The sequence below is a fragment of the Leucopleurus acutus genome, assembly GCF_964270905.1.
Source record: "Leucopleurus acutus genome assembly, chromosome: 2".
Classification (NCBI taxonomy): Eukaryota; Metazoa; Chordata; class Mammalia; order Artiodactyla; family Delphinidae; genus Leucopleurus; species Leucopleurus acutus.
In genome coordinates, this window is record NC_139143.1 from 23969554 (window position 1) to 23982594 (window position 13041).

The window sequence follows — 13041 nt, forward strand, 5'->3', positions numbered from 1 at the left end:
TACGCATCTTAACTACCTAGGGCCAGTATCCCGTTTCCCTCCATCCTGAATTCCCCTCAGGGTGCACCGTCAGGGTGGCTACAGTAACGGATGGCTTGATGGAGGGCAACATTCGTTGTTTACTGATATAATGGAAACTTTTTTTTTTTTTGTCTACAACCCCCTCAAATCCATCCTCCACACTGTTGACTGAGTGGTCCTTCCCCCAAACCTTATCTCATTAGGGTAGTTTTAAAACCAGGGCTCAAATTCTTTGACATCACTCCATTGAGAGGTATGGTGTCCTCCATTTGAATCTAAGCAGGTTTGCGACTGCTTCGATCAACAGAGCCCGCAGAGCTGACACTGTGTGACTTCTGAGGTTAGGGCAGAAGGTCCACACAGCTTCCACTGGTCCTGCGATGCCCACTCTGGGGAAGTTTCTCCCAGAACCCAGCCACCACATTGTGAAAAGTCCACGTCACGTGGAACGGCCATGTGTAGATGCTCTACAGAACAGTCCCAGCTGAGCCAGCTGTTAGGTTATCCCAGTCAAGGTATCAGAGTTGAGAATCCTTTTGGAAGTGGACCCTCTAGCCACAGCTGTTCCAGCTGCCACCGTTGGAGTCCTCTCAGCTCCAGACATAATAAAGCAAAGAAGACCTGTCTGAGCTGCACTCTGTCCAATTTCCTGATCCACAGAATTTGTGATCATAACAAAATAGCTGTGTCTGTGGGTAGTTTGTTACATAGTAACTAGAATATTCAAGTCATGCCACATGCCTGCTTAAAATGTTGCAGTGGAGGCTTCCCTGGTGGTGCAGTGGTTAAGAATCCGCCTGCCAATGCAAGGGATATGGGTTTGAGCCTTGGTCTGGGAAGATCCCACATGCCACAGAGCAACTAAGCCTGTGTGCCACAACTACTGAGCCTGCATGCCACAACTACTGAGCCCGCGTGCCACAACTACTGAAGCCCGCCTGCCTAGAGCCCATGCTCCGCAACAAGAGAAGCCGCTGCAATGAGAAGCCCATGCACCACAATAAAGAGTAGCCCCCACTCGCCACAACTAGAGAAAGCCCGTGCAGCGACGAAGACCCAATGCAGCCAAAAATAAATAAAATTATATTAAAAAAATGTTGCAGTGATTCCATATAATCCAATTTCCTTTGCCAGTCATTACTTGGTTCCTGCCCACTCCACCAGAGCCATCTTTAGCCCCTGCCCATACCAACCTTAGTTCTGCCACACTTGAATTCCTGACATGTTCCTACTTTTCTAGGTTTCCATGGCTTCATACATGCTGTTGCTCTGCCTAGATGTCTTTCTGACGTCCATTCTAGGTATTAAGAAAATCATCTAGAAAACTGGAGGAATTAAATCCATTTCCTTCCCTGAAACCGTTTTAGTGGCCCTAAAAGCATTCAGGTGCTTTGCAAAAGAATGTTCAAAGAATGTTTACTTAACCTCTCTGTGCTCCAATCTTCCCATGGGTAAAATGGGGTAATAAATAATACTTACTTCACAGAGTGTGGTAAGGCTTAACTGAGTTAAAATATGTAAAGTGCTTAGTGCCCGGCAGACTGCTTGGATAAATAAATGTTTGTTGAAAATAAAATAAATCTCCTGCAAGTAGTTAACTGTAGTCTTTGCTCAAATCTCATCTACTATCACCGTCTTTGGGAAACCTCCTGACGCCTCCCCTCTGTAGCTGTTTTCACAGATGGTTCCATGTTTTCCCAGCACCTTCAGCTTACCCAGCTACAGCATTCATCACCGTCTGTAATTCTGTCCCTTGTAGTTGTTAGTATCTATCAGTTCCTCTATTAGACTCCTGAAGTCAGGGGCTGGGTTTTACTCCTTTCCCTCTCTGCAGAATCCAAGTCATATTAGGTCTTCAATAAGCAAGTATTAAACTGAATATTGCTTTGATTTTACAGTCACAGTAACTCAAGCCCATAAGAGGTTAAATGAGTTCTTTTAAGTCATACAGGTAATTAGCGGCCGAATAGAGACGAACGTTTCGGTCCTGTTCACTTCTGACTGCCAGGCCTAACTAGTTACTGTGTGTGTGTGTGCACCAGTATCACCACTACCCTCTGCTGACCATCTGCTTTTAAAATTATTTTATTCAGATACCCATAAAGTAATACCCATGGTTCTTTTTAGCATCCTTCTTCGGAGTCCCTGGGTTGTTTGGGGATTATTCAATCACCATTTTTCCTGGAGAAAGAGGGTTACTGAAAAGGAAGGGGATTTATGCAGACAATTTGCTGAACATCTGGATAATTCTGATGCCTTGAATCCCTCCCTAACATAAGAGGCGGTTGCTTTCGTTCATTTTTTCCAGGTGTGGAGGTGAAGGTGGCGTTATTCAGGAAATCTGATTAAACATGGGGCCTCCTGGTGCCGGCTTAGACCCGGCCCGGCCACATCCTTCTGCTTCTACCAATTGCTGCATTAGCAACACCAGACGGCGCTGTGTCTTCGCTGGCTTTTTAAACACCAGGTCCAGCTCACAAAAGCCCCAGGTTTCTCCCAGAACTGTTCAGGGGATGGTCCCCAAAACCCACCCCCCCAACCCCACTTCCGAGCAACAGGCTCATTTCTTTTAGCTTTTCGCATCTGTATGTGTGTGTGTGTGTGTGTGTGTGTGTGTGTGTGTGTGTGTGTATGTAAGGAAGGGTCCCATTTAAACTAGTCTCATGGACCTGTTTGAAAAGCTGCGTCTCCTGCTTTCAGCTCGATTATCGATCCTAAAATCGCTTTTTCTCTGACTCAAGTCCATTTAAATCAGAACGAATTTAAAGCGTACTAGATACCAGGCGCGGCGCGTTCCTTGCCTCCATCTCCCTAGCGTTAAATGCATCCTCCGGAGTAAAGGACTCAACCTCGAAGCCTTTCCCCGCCGTGCCAGCCGAGCACACACGCCCAATTCGCGGTGTCCTTGGCTGCGGTTCCCTCCTGGTTCACCTGTCTGGGGAGCGAGACGTGCGTCCATTCCTCCCAATACCTGGACACCAGCTCCCTCTGCGTTCCTCTTCTACTTTCTTCCCTCCTCCCTGATTTGTAAGTGGTATTTTGGGGGGTGGGGGCAGCGGAGGGGAGGGCGGGGAAGGGGCCCCGCGGGGAGGGGCGTCGGAGCGCTGTCACTGAGTGTCACGCCGCCCTCCCCGCCCCTCCGCCGGGGCTGTGGGAGCGCAGCGGAGCGCGCGGCAGAGGGCCGGGCGCTTGGGGACGCGGGAGTGCGGGGCTCTGGGCGAGCCACGCGGCACACCGAGCACGCTGGACGCCTGAGCTCGGCGCGGAGCCCGGAGCCCGGAGCCCGGAGCCGGCCGCCACCCGCCTCCTGTGCGCTGGGCGGCAGTCCCGGCCGCGGCAGCCCGGCTCCCGGGGAGCGCGCCCCGCCATGGAACCTTCGCACAAAGACGGCGAGACGGCGGCAGCGGCGGCGGCGGTGGCTGCGGTGGCGGCGGCGGACCGGGGGACGTCCTCGTCCAGCGGGGTGGTGGTGCAGGTCCGCGAGAAGAAGGGCCCCCTGCGCGCCGCCATCCCCTACATGCCCTTCCCCGTGGCCGTCATCTGTCTCTTCCTCAACACTTTCGTGCCCGGACTGGGTAAGACGCGGCGGCCGCGACCCCTGCGCCCCGGGCACCGGCGCGGGAGGGCGGCAGGGGAGGCGCCGGGGAGGGACCCTCGGACGGTAACCACGGGCGGCATGTGCTGCGCCGGCGCTCCCAGCGCCCTCTGGCAGGTGGCAGAAGCGCCTGGAGTGGGCGCCCGGAGGGAGGCGCGGCGAAGGGCTCCTGACACACCTTTCACCTTCTCCGACTCGGGAGCCAGGTGATCCGGGCCCAAAGAGCCAGAAACTTTGCCGGGAATGTTGGATCACGCGGGCGGCGGCCCGGGCGGCTCTCTCGGCCCTGGCTAGGTTCCCCTCCAAGCGCCCCCAAATCCTGTCTTTTCCCTCCGCCGCGCTCGCCCCCCTACGAGCTCCTGTCTCGGAGGGGCGCGGGCCCCCAGCCGGAAGAGCGTTGGGGCCGCGGGTGGGGGTGGCCAAGGTCTCGGGCATTCGAGAAGTCGGCCGAGCTATGGAAAAGCGGGGCGAGCCCGGATAGAAGGCTCCTCGCAGCCCCGCCTGCGTTCGCGCGGTGCTGGGCGTGTGTGGGCGAGAGCTCTTTAGCCAGAGTCTCCCCCACCTCCTTCCCGAGTGCCCGCGATTCCGCCGGCAGCCCCGCAGGACGCCGAGGGGAAGGGGGATGATTTTGTTAGTTTAGATGCCTGTGGGTTTGAACCGCACTTGGCCAGAGGTGACCCCATAACTCCATCCCATCACTTCCGTTCCTGAGAAAGTGGAGAGAGCGCGGTTGTAATTCGGTGTCGGACTTTGGCTGCCTGCAGGGTCCTTGATAGCACCAGTGTCCCAAATTTTAACACAGAGGCCCATCACAGAGATGGGAGTGCCGAAGAGTAAAGGGAGGAAATGCTAGGTTTCCTTGACCCTCCCTCTCCTAGACCCACGCCCAAATCTGTCTGCGCGCCCTCCCCCCCACTCCCAGCTTGCCAGCTTGGCACCGGCTGTTCTTCCGTGCTAAGAGCACCCCACCCCCCCAATTCCGTGCGGGACTGGAGAGGCAGGCACCTCTGTGCCCAGGAGAAAGCTTGCCGCTGTAAGCCTCCAAGTTCCCAAGAACAGAGGTCAGCTAGGAGTGGTTTTCTGTTTTGCTTTGGCCTTTCTCACGGCCCCGCTCTCAGCCAGCTCTGCAGGGTCCTCTGCAGCGCTGATAGCGAAGATCACACCCACCCACGCAGGTCGCGTTCACTTTCCCCTTCGTGCTCACCTTTCTGCCCCCTGGGGGGAGGTGGGGGGCTGTGGCCAGAGCAGCGTATCTGTCTGAGCAGGAAGTTAGGTGGTCTTTAGTTGGGCGTCCGCCTTGTTGGTGCCTTCATCAGCCTGGTTGGTGTCATCAGGGCGGCTCTCTTAGTACATTTAGACACGGTGGGGACGCAAGCGATGTTAATTTAAGTTGTCAGAAATCCCCACCTGCTGGAGTAAAAACACACTGCCTGTCCATCTCTCTGGGGATGTGAAGAACACGAGCAGGGATGTGTCTCGATTCCACTTTTCTTAAAGTGGTGAAGCAAATGCCATCTTATGGTCTTTGAGGAAAAGCACATTGGGGCCTGGTGGGAGGAGCTACGTCAAGTCTCTGCTGGCTGAGGCCACAGCGTCTGTGCACCTGCGCCCGCCCTCCTGGGTCTGCCTCACTAGGTCCCTTTCCCACCCTTAGCCCTGCTGCCACGCCCCCTGCCCTTCTGCCCCCCTGTCCTGGGCATCCAGCTCTTCTCTCTTTACACTTCCCTTTGTTAGATCAGAATCCTATGGGATTTTTGTAAGAAACCTTTCTAAGAAGCCAGAAGAAAATAAAGAGGAAATAAAGCAAACTACAAAAGTAATAAAACAGGCTGAGATGAGCCATGGGTGTACAGACTTAGGAATTTTCAATGACAAAATCCAGGCCTTTTATCATTTTGTTTTGACTGTCATTGTACAGTGGACTGAGTGCACAGGCCCCTGCCCCTCTCCACCCTGAAGGGGTTCCAGATCTTTGTTGGTGTTTCATATCTGTGAGTCAGGATGCGTGTCTCTCCAGGTTGCTGGGAGGATGAAATGAGATTACGTAAAGCTCAGGGTCTGGCCGTTAGAGAGTGTTCCGGAGACCGTGGGTCCCTGTGGCTCTTTGCCCTTCTACAGAGCTGAGCGCTGCTCCCATCTCTGGTATGTGGGGCCGCCCCCGGGACCTTTCTTCTGAGTACTTATTGATCTCTCTGTTCCCCTCGACCTGCAGTAGAGTCCTGGACGGCAAAGCAGCCCAGGCAAAACTTGCAGGCTTTTTTTTTTTTTTTTTTTTGCACTGCACCCTCCCCAGTGGTTTGAATGGTCCCAGCTCTCAGAAATTTTTCCCTCAACCCAGATCTACCTCTCCAGGTCCTCCTGGCTCATCTGATGCTCCTGCAAAAACTGAGTATTCGTGTCTGGCTCTGCCCTTTGAGGAAGCGAAGCTTCTTTTAATGCATTCACTCATTCATTCGACAAACACAGAGCACCCACCACATGCCCGGCACTGGGGATGTGATGATGAATAAATCAGTCAAGATGTCATAGATAGTTGAGGGAAATTGATGCAAACTTTGTTTACATTCGAAAGTGCCATGATGGCAGCAGGAAGAGTATTTGAGCAGTAATTGATGCTTCCAGGGTTGGGGTGGGTGTTCAGAGAAAGCCTCCCAGAGGGAGTAGTATTGGGTTAGACTTTGCTGAGCGTATCCATCACGAGGCCCCAAGCACTTGCCAGCCTCACTTCACTCCCACTCTCTGGAAACTGGTCACAGCATTGGCCCAAAGAGCTCTTCTTTTTTCTGGAAGCTTCCTTACCTGCAAGTCCTCTCCTCATTTGCAAAATTGGATGAGAGTGCCAGTGTTAGGCTGAATGCAGGCACGGTTTTTCTCTGGTAGAGTGTCTCAGGTCCACCCAGTCTGCAGGACCTGCCATGGAGAAGCCCAGTCCTTACAGTTCCCTGGTGCCTTCTCCACCCAAGCAACAGTGCTGTTGGGATAACATGCATAAGAGGGATGTTTCCTTTCCTGGGGAGTGGATGGGAAGGAGAAGTCATTTATGATCGCTCTGACACCTCATTGGAACAATGCAAAATAAATTTGAAAAATGGATGATGGTAATTTCCTATTCAGTGGAAGTCTACTAATAAAGACCGTGGACCTTCATAGTCCAACTGGTAGGGCATTTATAAGTACACACAATTACTCACACATGTCATGGAAGTTCAGCATTATGCCCCCAAATGGCCAGCGGGTTTATCTATTGGTTAGGATCCAAATGATACTTTCATATTTGAAAACTGTTATTTATCTTTATTGACTTGGTGAAATGAAAATGTTGATAACTCAGATAGTGGCAGGGAAAGTTGGACAGAGGAGAACTTCCAGTGACTGTTAACCATTCCATCAGATTAATGTTGGATATTAATCTACTGTTGAATATTCATAAATATTTAATCTGTCCCTAATATATTGCCTACTTTTTGACACTCAACTAAGGTCTTGCTTCCCTGGTCACAGCACCACAGGTTGGCTCAGCTTCTCTCTCTCTTTCCTTTAAGCCTGAGCCTCTAGTTGATGATGAACCATGCCCTACCCTGTGGCATCTTTTGTATTGTTGCCTTTTTATTATTGCTTCAAGAGTTTATTATTTGTCTATCTAGATAGATTGTAAGTTCCTTGAGAGCAGGAACCATTTAAAATTTCTCCTTGATATACTATCAACATGCTATTTATGGAATGCACACTGACCAGAATTTTACTCCTTGAATAGGCATTAGAGATCATCTCACCCAATGCCTTTATTTTATATAGAAGTGAGTCAGGCCGGAGGATCAAAGGACCAAGGAAGTTTACATCCTACTCAACCTTTTTAAGGAAGTCATTTGAGGGTGTATTTCAGCAAAACAAGAGAGTAAATCAAGAAAGAAGATATGAGATACAGGGAATAATGTATCCAATTCAGGGCAGACATGAAAAGCCATGCAGGATAAAATTGTTCAGCAAGCCTGGAGAGCAGTCAGTCTTCATTAGAATGGGAGGGTAGAAGGCTCCAGGAAGGAGGTTTCTGAGGATGATGTGAGGAGGGGACATTCCACAAAGTAGAGAATATTATTGGTATACTGCACGAGATTAAAGTTGTGATACAAAACAGAAAGCAAGCAAGAAAAACAGAAGGCAATTAGTAACTGCAGTAAAGACAAAAAGCTATGCAAAAGCATTAATAGGCTCAAATGAAGCAACCTACCTAATTATATCAGGAGGCCAGTAGGCTTCAAAAAGAATAGAAGATTCCAAACAATAAATGAGAAAGAATTTGAGGATACTAGGGATATGATGTAGAAAGCACATGTTTCTTCTACCAACAATAAAAAAGAGAGGTAATAACAACTTCAGGAAAAGCAACAACAAAAAATTATTAAAGGTATAGCTCAAATAGGAAGCAAATCAAAATGTGGCCTGATTGTAAGCAAGTGGTGGAACGTAAGGAAAGCTCTTTTAAGTGCATAGAATCTGTCATTGGAACAGTGGTGCACTGTATGGGCTCTTAGCTTCCCTTTGATTCTGTAGTGAAGAATATTTGCTTAGTCATAATGATATAAATGCTCCTCAGTTTTGTGGGTTTTTCCCCACATCTTTATTGGAGTATAAATGCTTTACAATGTTGTGTTAGTTTCTGCTGTACAACAAAGTGAATCAGCTATATGTATACATATATCCCCATAACCCCTCCCTCTTGAGCCTCCCTCTCACCTTCCCTACCCCATCCCTCTAGGTGGTCACAAAGCACTGAGCTGATCTCCCTGTGCTATGCAGCAGCTTCCCACTAGCCATCCATTTCACATTTGGTAATGTTTATACGTCAATGGTACTCTTTCACTTTATCTCAGTTTCCCCTTCCCCCTTGTGCCTTCAAGTCTGCTCTCTACATCTGCGTCTTTATTCCTTCCCTGCCACTAGGTTCATCAGTACTGCTTTTTAAAATTTCATATATATGCGTTAGCATACGGTATTTGTTTTTCTCTTTCTGACTTACTTCACTCTGTATGACAGATGCTAGGTCCACCACTACAAATAACTCAATTTCATTCCTTTTTATGGCTGAGTAATATTCCATTGTATATATGTGCCACACTTCTTTATCCAATCATCTGTTGATGGACATTTAGGTTGCTTCCATGTCTTGGCTATTGTAAATAGTGCTGCAGTGAACATTGGGGTGCATGTCTCTTTATTTTTTTTATTTATTTTTTTTGCGGTATGCGGGCCCCTCACTGCTGTGGCCTCTCCTGCTGTGGAGTACAGGCTCCAGATGCACAGGCTCAGCGGCCATGGCTCACGGGCCTAGCTGCTCCACGGCATGTGGGATCTTCCCGAACTGGGGCACGAACCCGTGCCCCCTGCATCGGCGGGCAGACTTTCAACCACTGCGCCACCAGGGAAGCCCCTGTTCATAGATGTTTTGATGATGGCCATTCCGACTGGTGTGAGTTGATACCTCATTGTGGTGTTGATTTGCATTTCTCTAATAATTAGTGATGCTGAGCATCTTTTCATGCATTTGTTGGCCATCTGTAGGTCTTCTCTGGAGAAAGGTCTATTTAGGTCTTTTGCCCATTTTTGGACTGGGCTGTTTGTTTTTGTGATATTGAGCTGCATGAGCTGCTTGTATATTTTAGAGATTAATCATTTGTCAGCTGCTTCATTTGCAAATATTTTCTCCCATTCTGAGTGTTGTCTTTTCATCTTGTTTATGGTTTCCCTTGCTGTGCAAAAGCTTTTAAGTTTCATTAGGTCCTATTTGTTTATTTTTGTTTTTATTTCCCTTATTCTAGGAGGTGGGTCAAAAAGGATCTTACTGTGACTTATGTCATAGAGTGTTCTGCCTATGGTTTCCTTTAAGAGTTTTATAGTGTCTAGCCTTACACTTAGGTCTGTAATCCATTTTGAGTTTATTTTTGTGTATGGTGTTAGGGTGTGTTCTAATTTCATTCTTTTATATGTAGCTGTCCATTTTTCCCAGCACCACCTTATTGAAGAGGCTGTCTTTTCTCCATTGTATATTCTTGCCTCCTTTATCAAAGATAAGGTGACCATATGTGTGTGGGTTTATCTCTAGGCTTTCTATCTTGTTCCATTGATCTACATTTCTGTTTTTGTGCCAGTACCATACTGTCTTGATTACTGTAGTTTTGCAGTATAGTCTGAAGTCAGGGAGCCTGAGTCCTCCAGCTTTGTTTTTCTTTCTTAAGATTGCCTTGGCTATTCGGGGTCTTTTGTGCTTTCATACAAATTGTAAAATTTCTTTTTTTTTAATTAATTAATTTTTATTTTTATTTATTTTTGGCTGCGTTGGGTCTTCATCGCCGTGCGCGGGCTTTCTCTACATGCAGCGAATGGGGACTACTCTTCATTGTGGCGCATGGGCTTCTCATCATGGTGGCTTCTCTTGAGCATAGGCTCTAGGCACGCAGGCTTCAGTAGTTGTAGCACGTGGGCTCAGTAGTTGTGGCTAGCAGGCTCTAGAGCACAGGCTCAGTAGTTGTGGTGCACGGGCTTAGTTGCTCCACGACATGTGGGATCTTCCCGGACCAGAGCTCGAACCCATGTCCCCTGTATTGAGGTGGATTCTTAATTACTGTGCCACATGGGAAGCCCACAAATTGTAAAATTTCTTGTTCTAGTTCTGTGAAAAATGGCTTCGGTAATTTGATGGGGATTGCATTGAACCTGTAGATTGCTTTGGGTAGTATAGTCATTTTCACAATATTGATTCTTCCAATCCAGGAGCATGGTCTCTCTCTCTCCCTCTGTTTATGTTACCTTTGAGTTCTTTCATCAGTGTTTTATAGTTTTCTATGTACAGGTCTTTTGCCTCCTTGGGTAGGTTTATTCCTAGGTATTTTATTCTTTTTGTTGTGATGGTAAATGTGATTGTTTCCTTAATTTCTCTTTCTGACCTTTCATTGTTAGTGTATAGGAACGCAAGAGATTTCTGTTCATTAATTTTGTATCCTTCAACCTTACCAAATTCATTGATTAGTTCTAGTAGTTTTCTGGTGGCATCTTTAGGATTTTCTGTGTATAGTATCATGTCATTGGCAAACAGTGACAATTTTACTTCTTCTTTTCCCATTTGTATTCCTTTTATTTCTTTTTCTTCTCTGATTGCCATGGCTAGGACTTCCAATACTATGTTGAATAACAGTGGTAAGAGTGGACATCCTTGTCTTGTTCCTGATCTTAGAGGAAATGCTTTCAGTTTTTCACCATTGAGAATGATGTTTGGTGTGGGTTTGTTGTATATGGCTTTTATTATGTTGAGGTAGGTTCCCTCTATGCCCACTTTCTGGAGAGTTTTTATCATAAATTGGTGTTGAATTTTGTCAAAAGCTTTTTCTGCATCTGTTGCAGAGATGAGGAGATGACATATGGTTTTTATTCTTTAATTTGTTAATATGGTGTATCACATTGTTTTGCGTATATTGAAGAATCCTTGCATCCCTGGGATAAATCCCACTTGGTCATGGTGTATCATTCTTTTAATGTGTTGTTGGATTCTGTTTGCTAGTATTTTGTTGAGGATTTTTGCGTCTGTGTTCATCAGTGATATTGGTCTATAATTTTTTTTGTGTGTGTGTGATATCTTTGTCTGGTTTTGGTATCAGGGTGATGGTAGCCTCGTAGAACGACTTTGGGAGTGTTCCTCCCTCCACAATGTTTTGGAAGAGTTTGAGAAGGATAAGTGTCACTCTTCTCTAAAAGTTTGATAGGATTCACCTGTGAAGCCATCTGGTCCTGGACTTTTGTTTGTTGGAAGATTTTTAATTACAGTTTCAATTTAATTACCTGTGATTGGTCTGTTTATATTTTCTAATTCTTCCTGGTTCAATTTTGGAAGGTTGTACTTTTCCAAGAATTTGTCCATTTCTTTCAGGTTGTCCATTTTATTGGCGTATAGTTGCGTGTAGTAGTCTCTTACGATCTTTTGTATATCTGTGGTGTCAGTTGTAATCTCTCCTTTTTCATTTCTAATTTTATTGATTTGTGTCCTCTCCTTCTTTGTTTTTGATTATTCTGGATAAAGGTTTATCAATTCTGTTTATCTTCTCAAAGAACCAGCTTTTAGTTTTATTGATCTTTGCTATTTTCTTTGTTTCTATTTCATTTATTTCTACTCTGATCTTTATGTTTTCTTTCCTTCCACTAATTTTGGATTTTCTTTGTTCTTCTTTTTCTAGTTGCTTTAGGTGTAAGGTTAGATTGTTTATTTGAGATTTTTCTGGTTTCTTGAGGTAAGCTTGAATTGCTATGAACTTCCCTCTTAGAACTGCTTTTGCTGCATCCCATAGGTTTTGGATCATCATGTTTTTGTTATCATTTGTTTCTAGGTATTTTTTGATTTCCTCTTTGATTTCCTCAGTGATCTCTTGGTTATTTAGCAGTGCACTGATTAGCCTCCATGTATTTGTGTTTTTTCCTGTTTTTTTCCTGTAACTGATTTCTAATCTCATAGTGTTATGGTCGGAAAAGATGCCTGATACAATTTCAATTTTCTTAAATTTTCCAAGGTTTGATTTGTGACCCAAAATGTGATCTATTCTGGAGAACTTTCTGTGTGCATTTGAGAAGAAAGTGTATTCTTCCACTTTCGGGTGGAATGTCCTAAAAATATCAATTAAGTCTATCTGGTCTATTGTGTCATTTAAAGCTTGTGTTTCCTTATTTATTTTCTGTCTAGATGACCTGTCTATTGGTGTAAGTGGGGTGTTAAAGTCCCCCACTATTATTGTCTTACTGTCGATTTCTCCTTTTATGGCTGTTAGCATTTGCCTTATGAGGTGGTCCTATGTTGGGTGCATAAAAATTTATAATTGTTATGTTTTCTTCTTGGATAGATCCCTTGATCAAATGTAGTAAAAAGACTCTTGTCTTTATTTTAAAGTCTATTTTATCTGATATGAGTATTGCTACTCCAGCTTTCTTGTGATTTTGATTTGCAAGGATATCTTTTTCCATCCCCTCACTTTCAGTCTGTATGCATCCCTAGGTCTGAAGTGCATCTCTTGTAGACAGCATATATAAGGGTCTTGTTTTTGTATCCATTCAGCCAGTCTATGTCTTTTGATTGGAGCATTTAATCCATTGACATTCAAGGTGATTATCAAGATGTATGTTCCTATTACCATTTTCTTAATTGATTTGGGTTTGTTTTTGTGGGTCCTTTTCTTCTCTGGTGTTTCTCGCTTAGAGAAGTTCCTTTAGCATTTGCTGTAAAGCTGGTTTGGTGGTGCTGAATTCTCATAGATTTTGCTTGTCTGTAAACCTTTTGATTTCTCCAATGAATGTGAATGAGATCCTTGCTGGGTAGAGTAATCTTGGTTGTAGGTTTTTGCCTTTCATCACTTTAAATATGTCCTGCCACTCCCTTCTGGCTTGCAGAG

General features: G+C 46.0%; 1 protein-coding gene across 1 annotated transcript in view; it reads left to right on the top strand.

Annotated features, from left to right (window-relative positions):
* Positions 1–3388: 3388 nt before the first annotated feature.
* The window catches only part of STUM (stum, mechanosensory transduction mediator homolog), a gene marked incomplete at its 5' end in the record, with an annotated part of 60185 nt that continues 50532 nt past the window's right edge, over positions 3389–13041 (top strand). The window contains one exon of the mRNA XM_082832478.1: positions 3389–3596. Within this exon, the coding sequence (XP_082688604.1) occupies positions 3389–3596 (208 nt within the window). The remainder of the gene's footprint in view (positions 3597–13041) is intronic.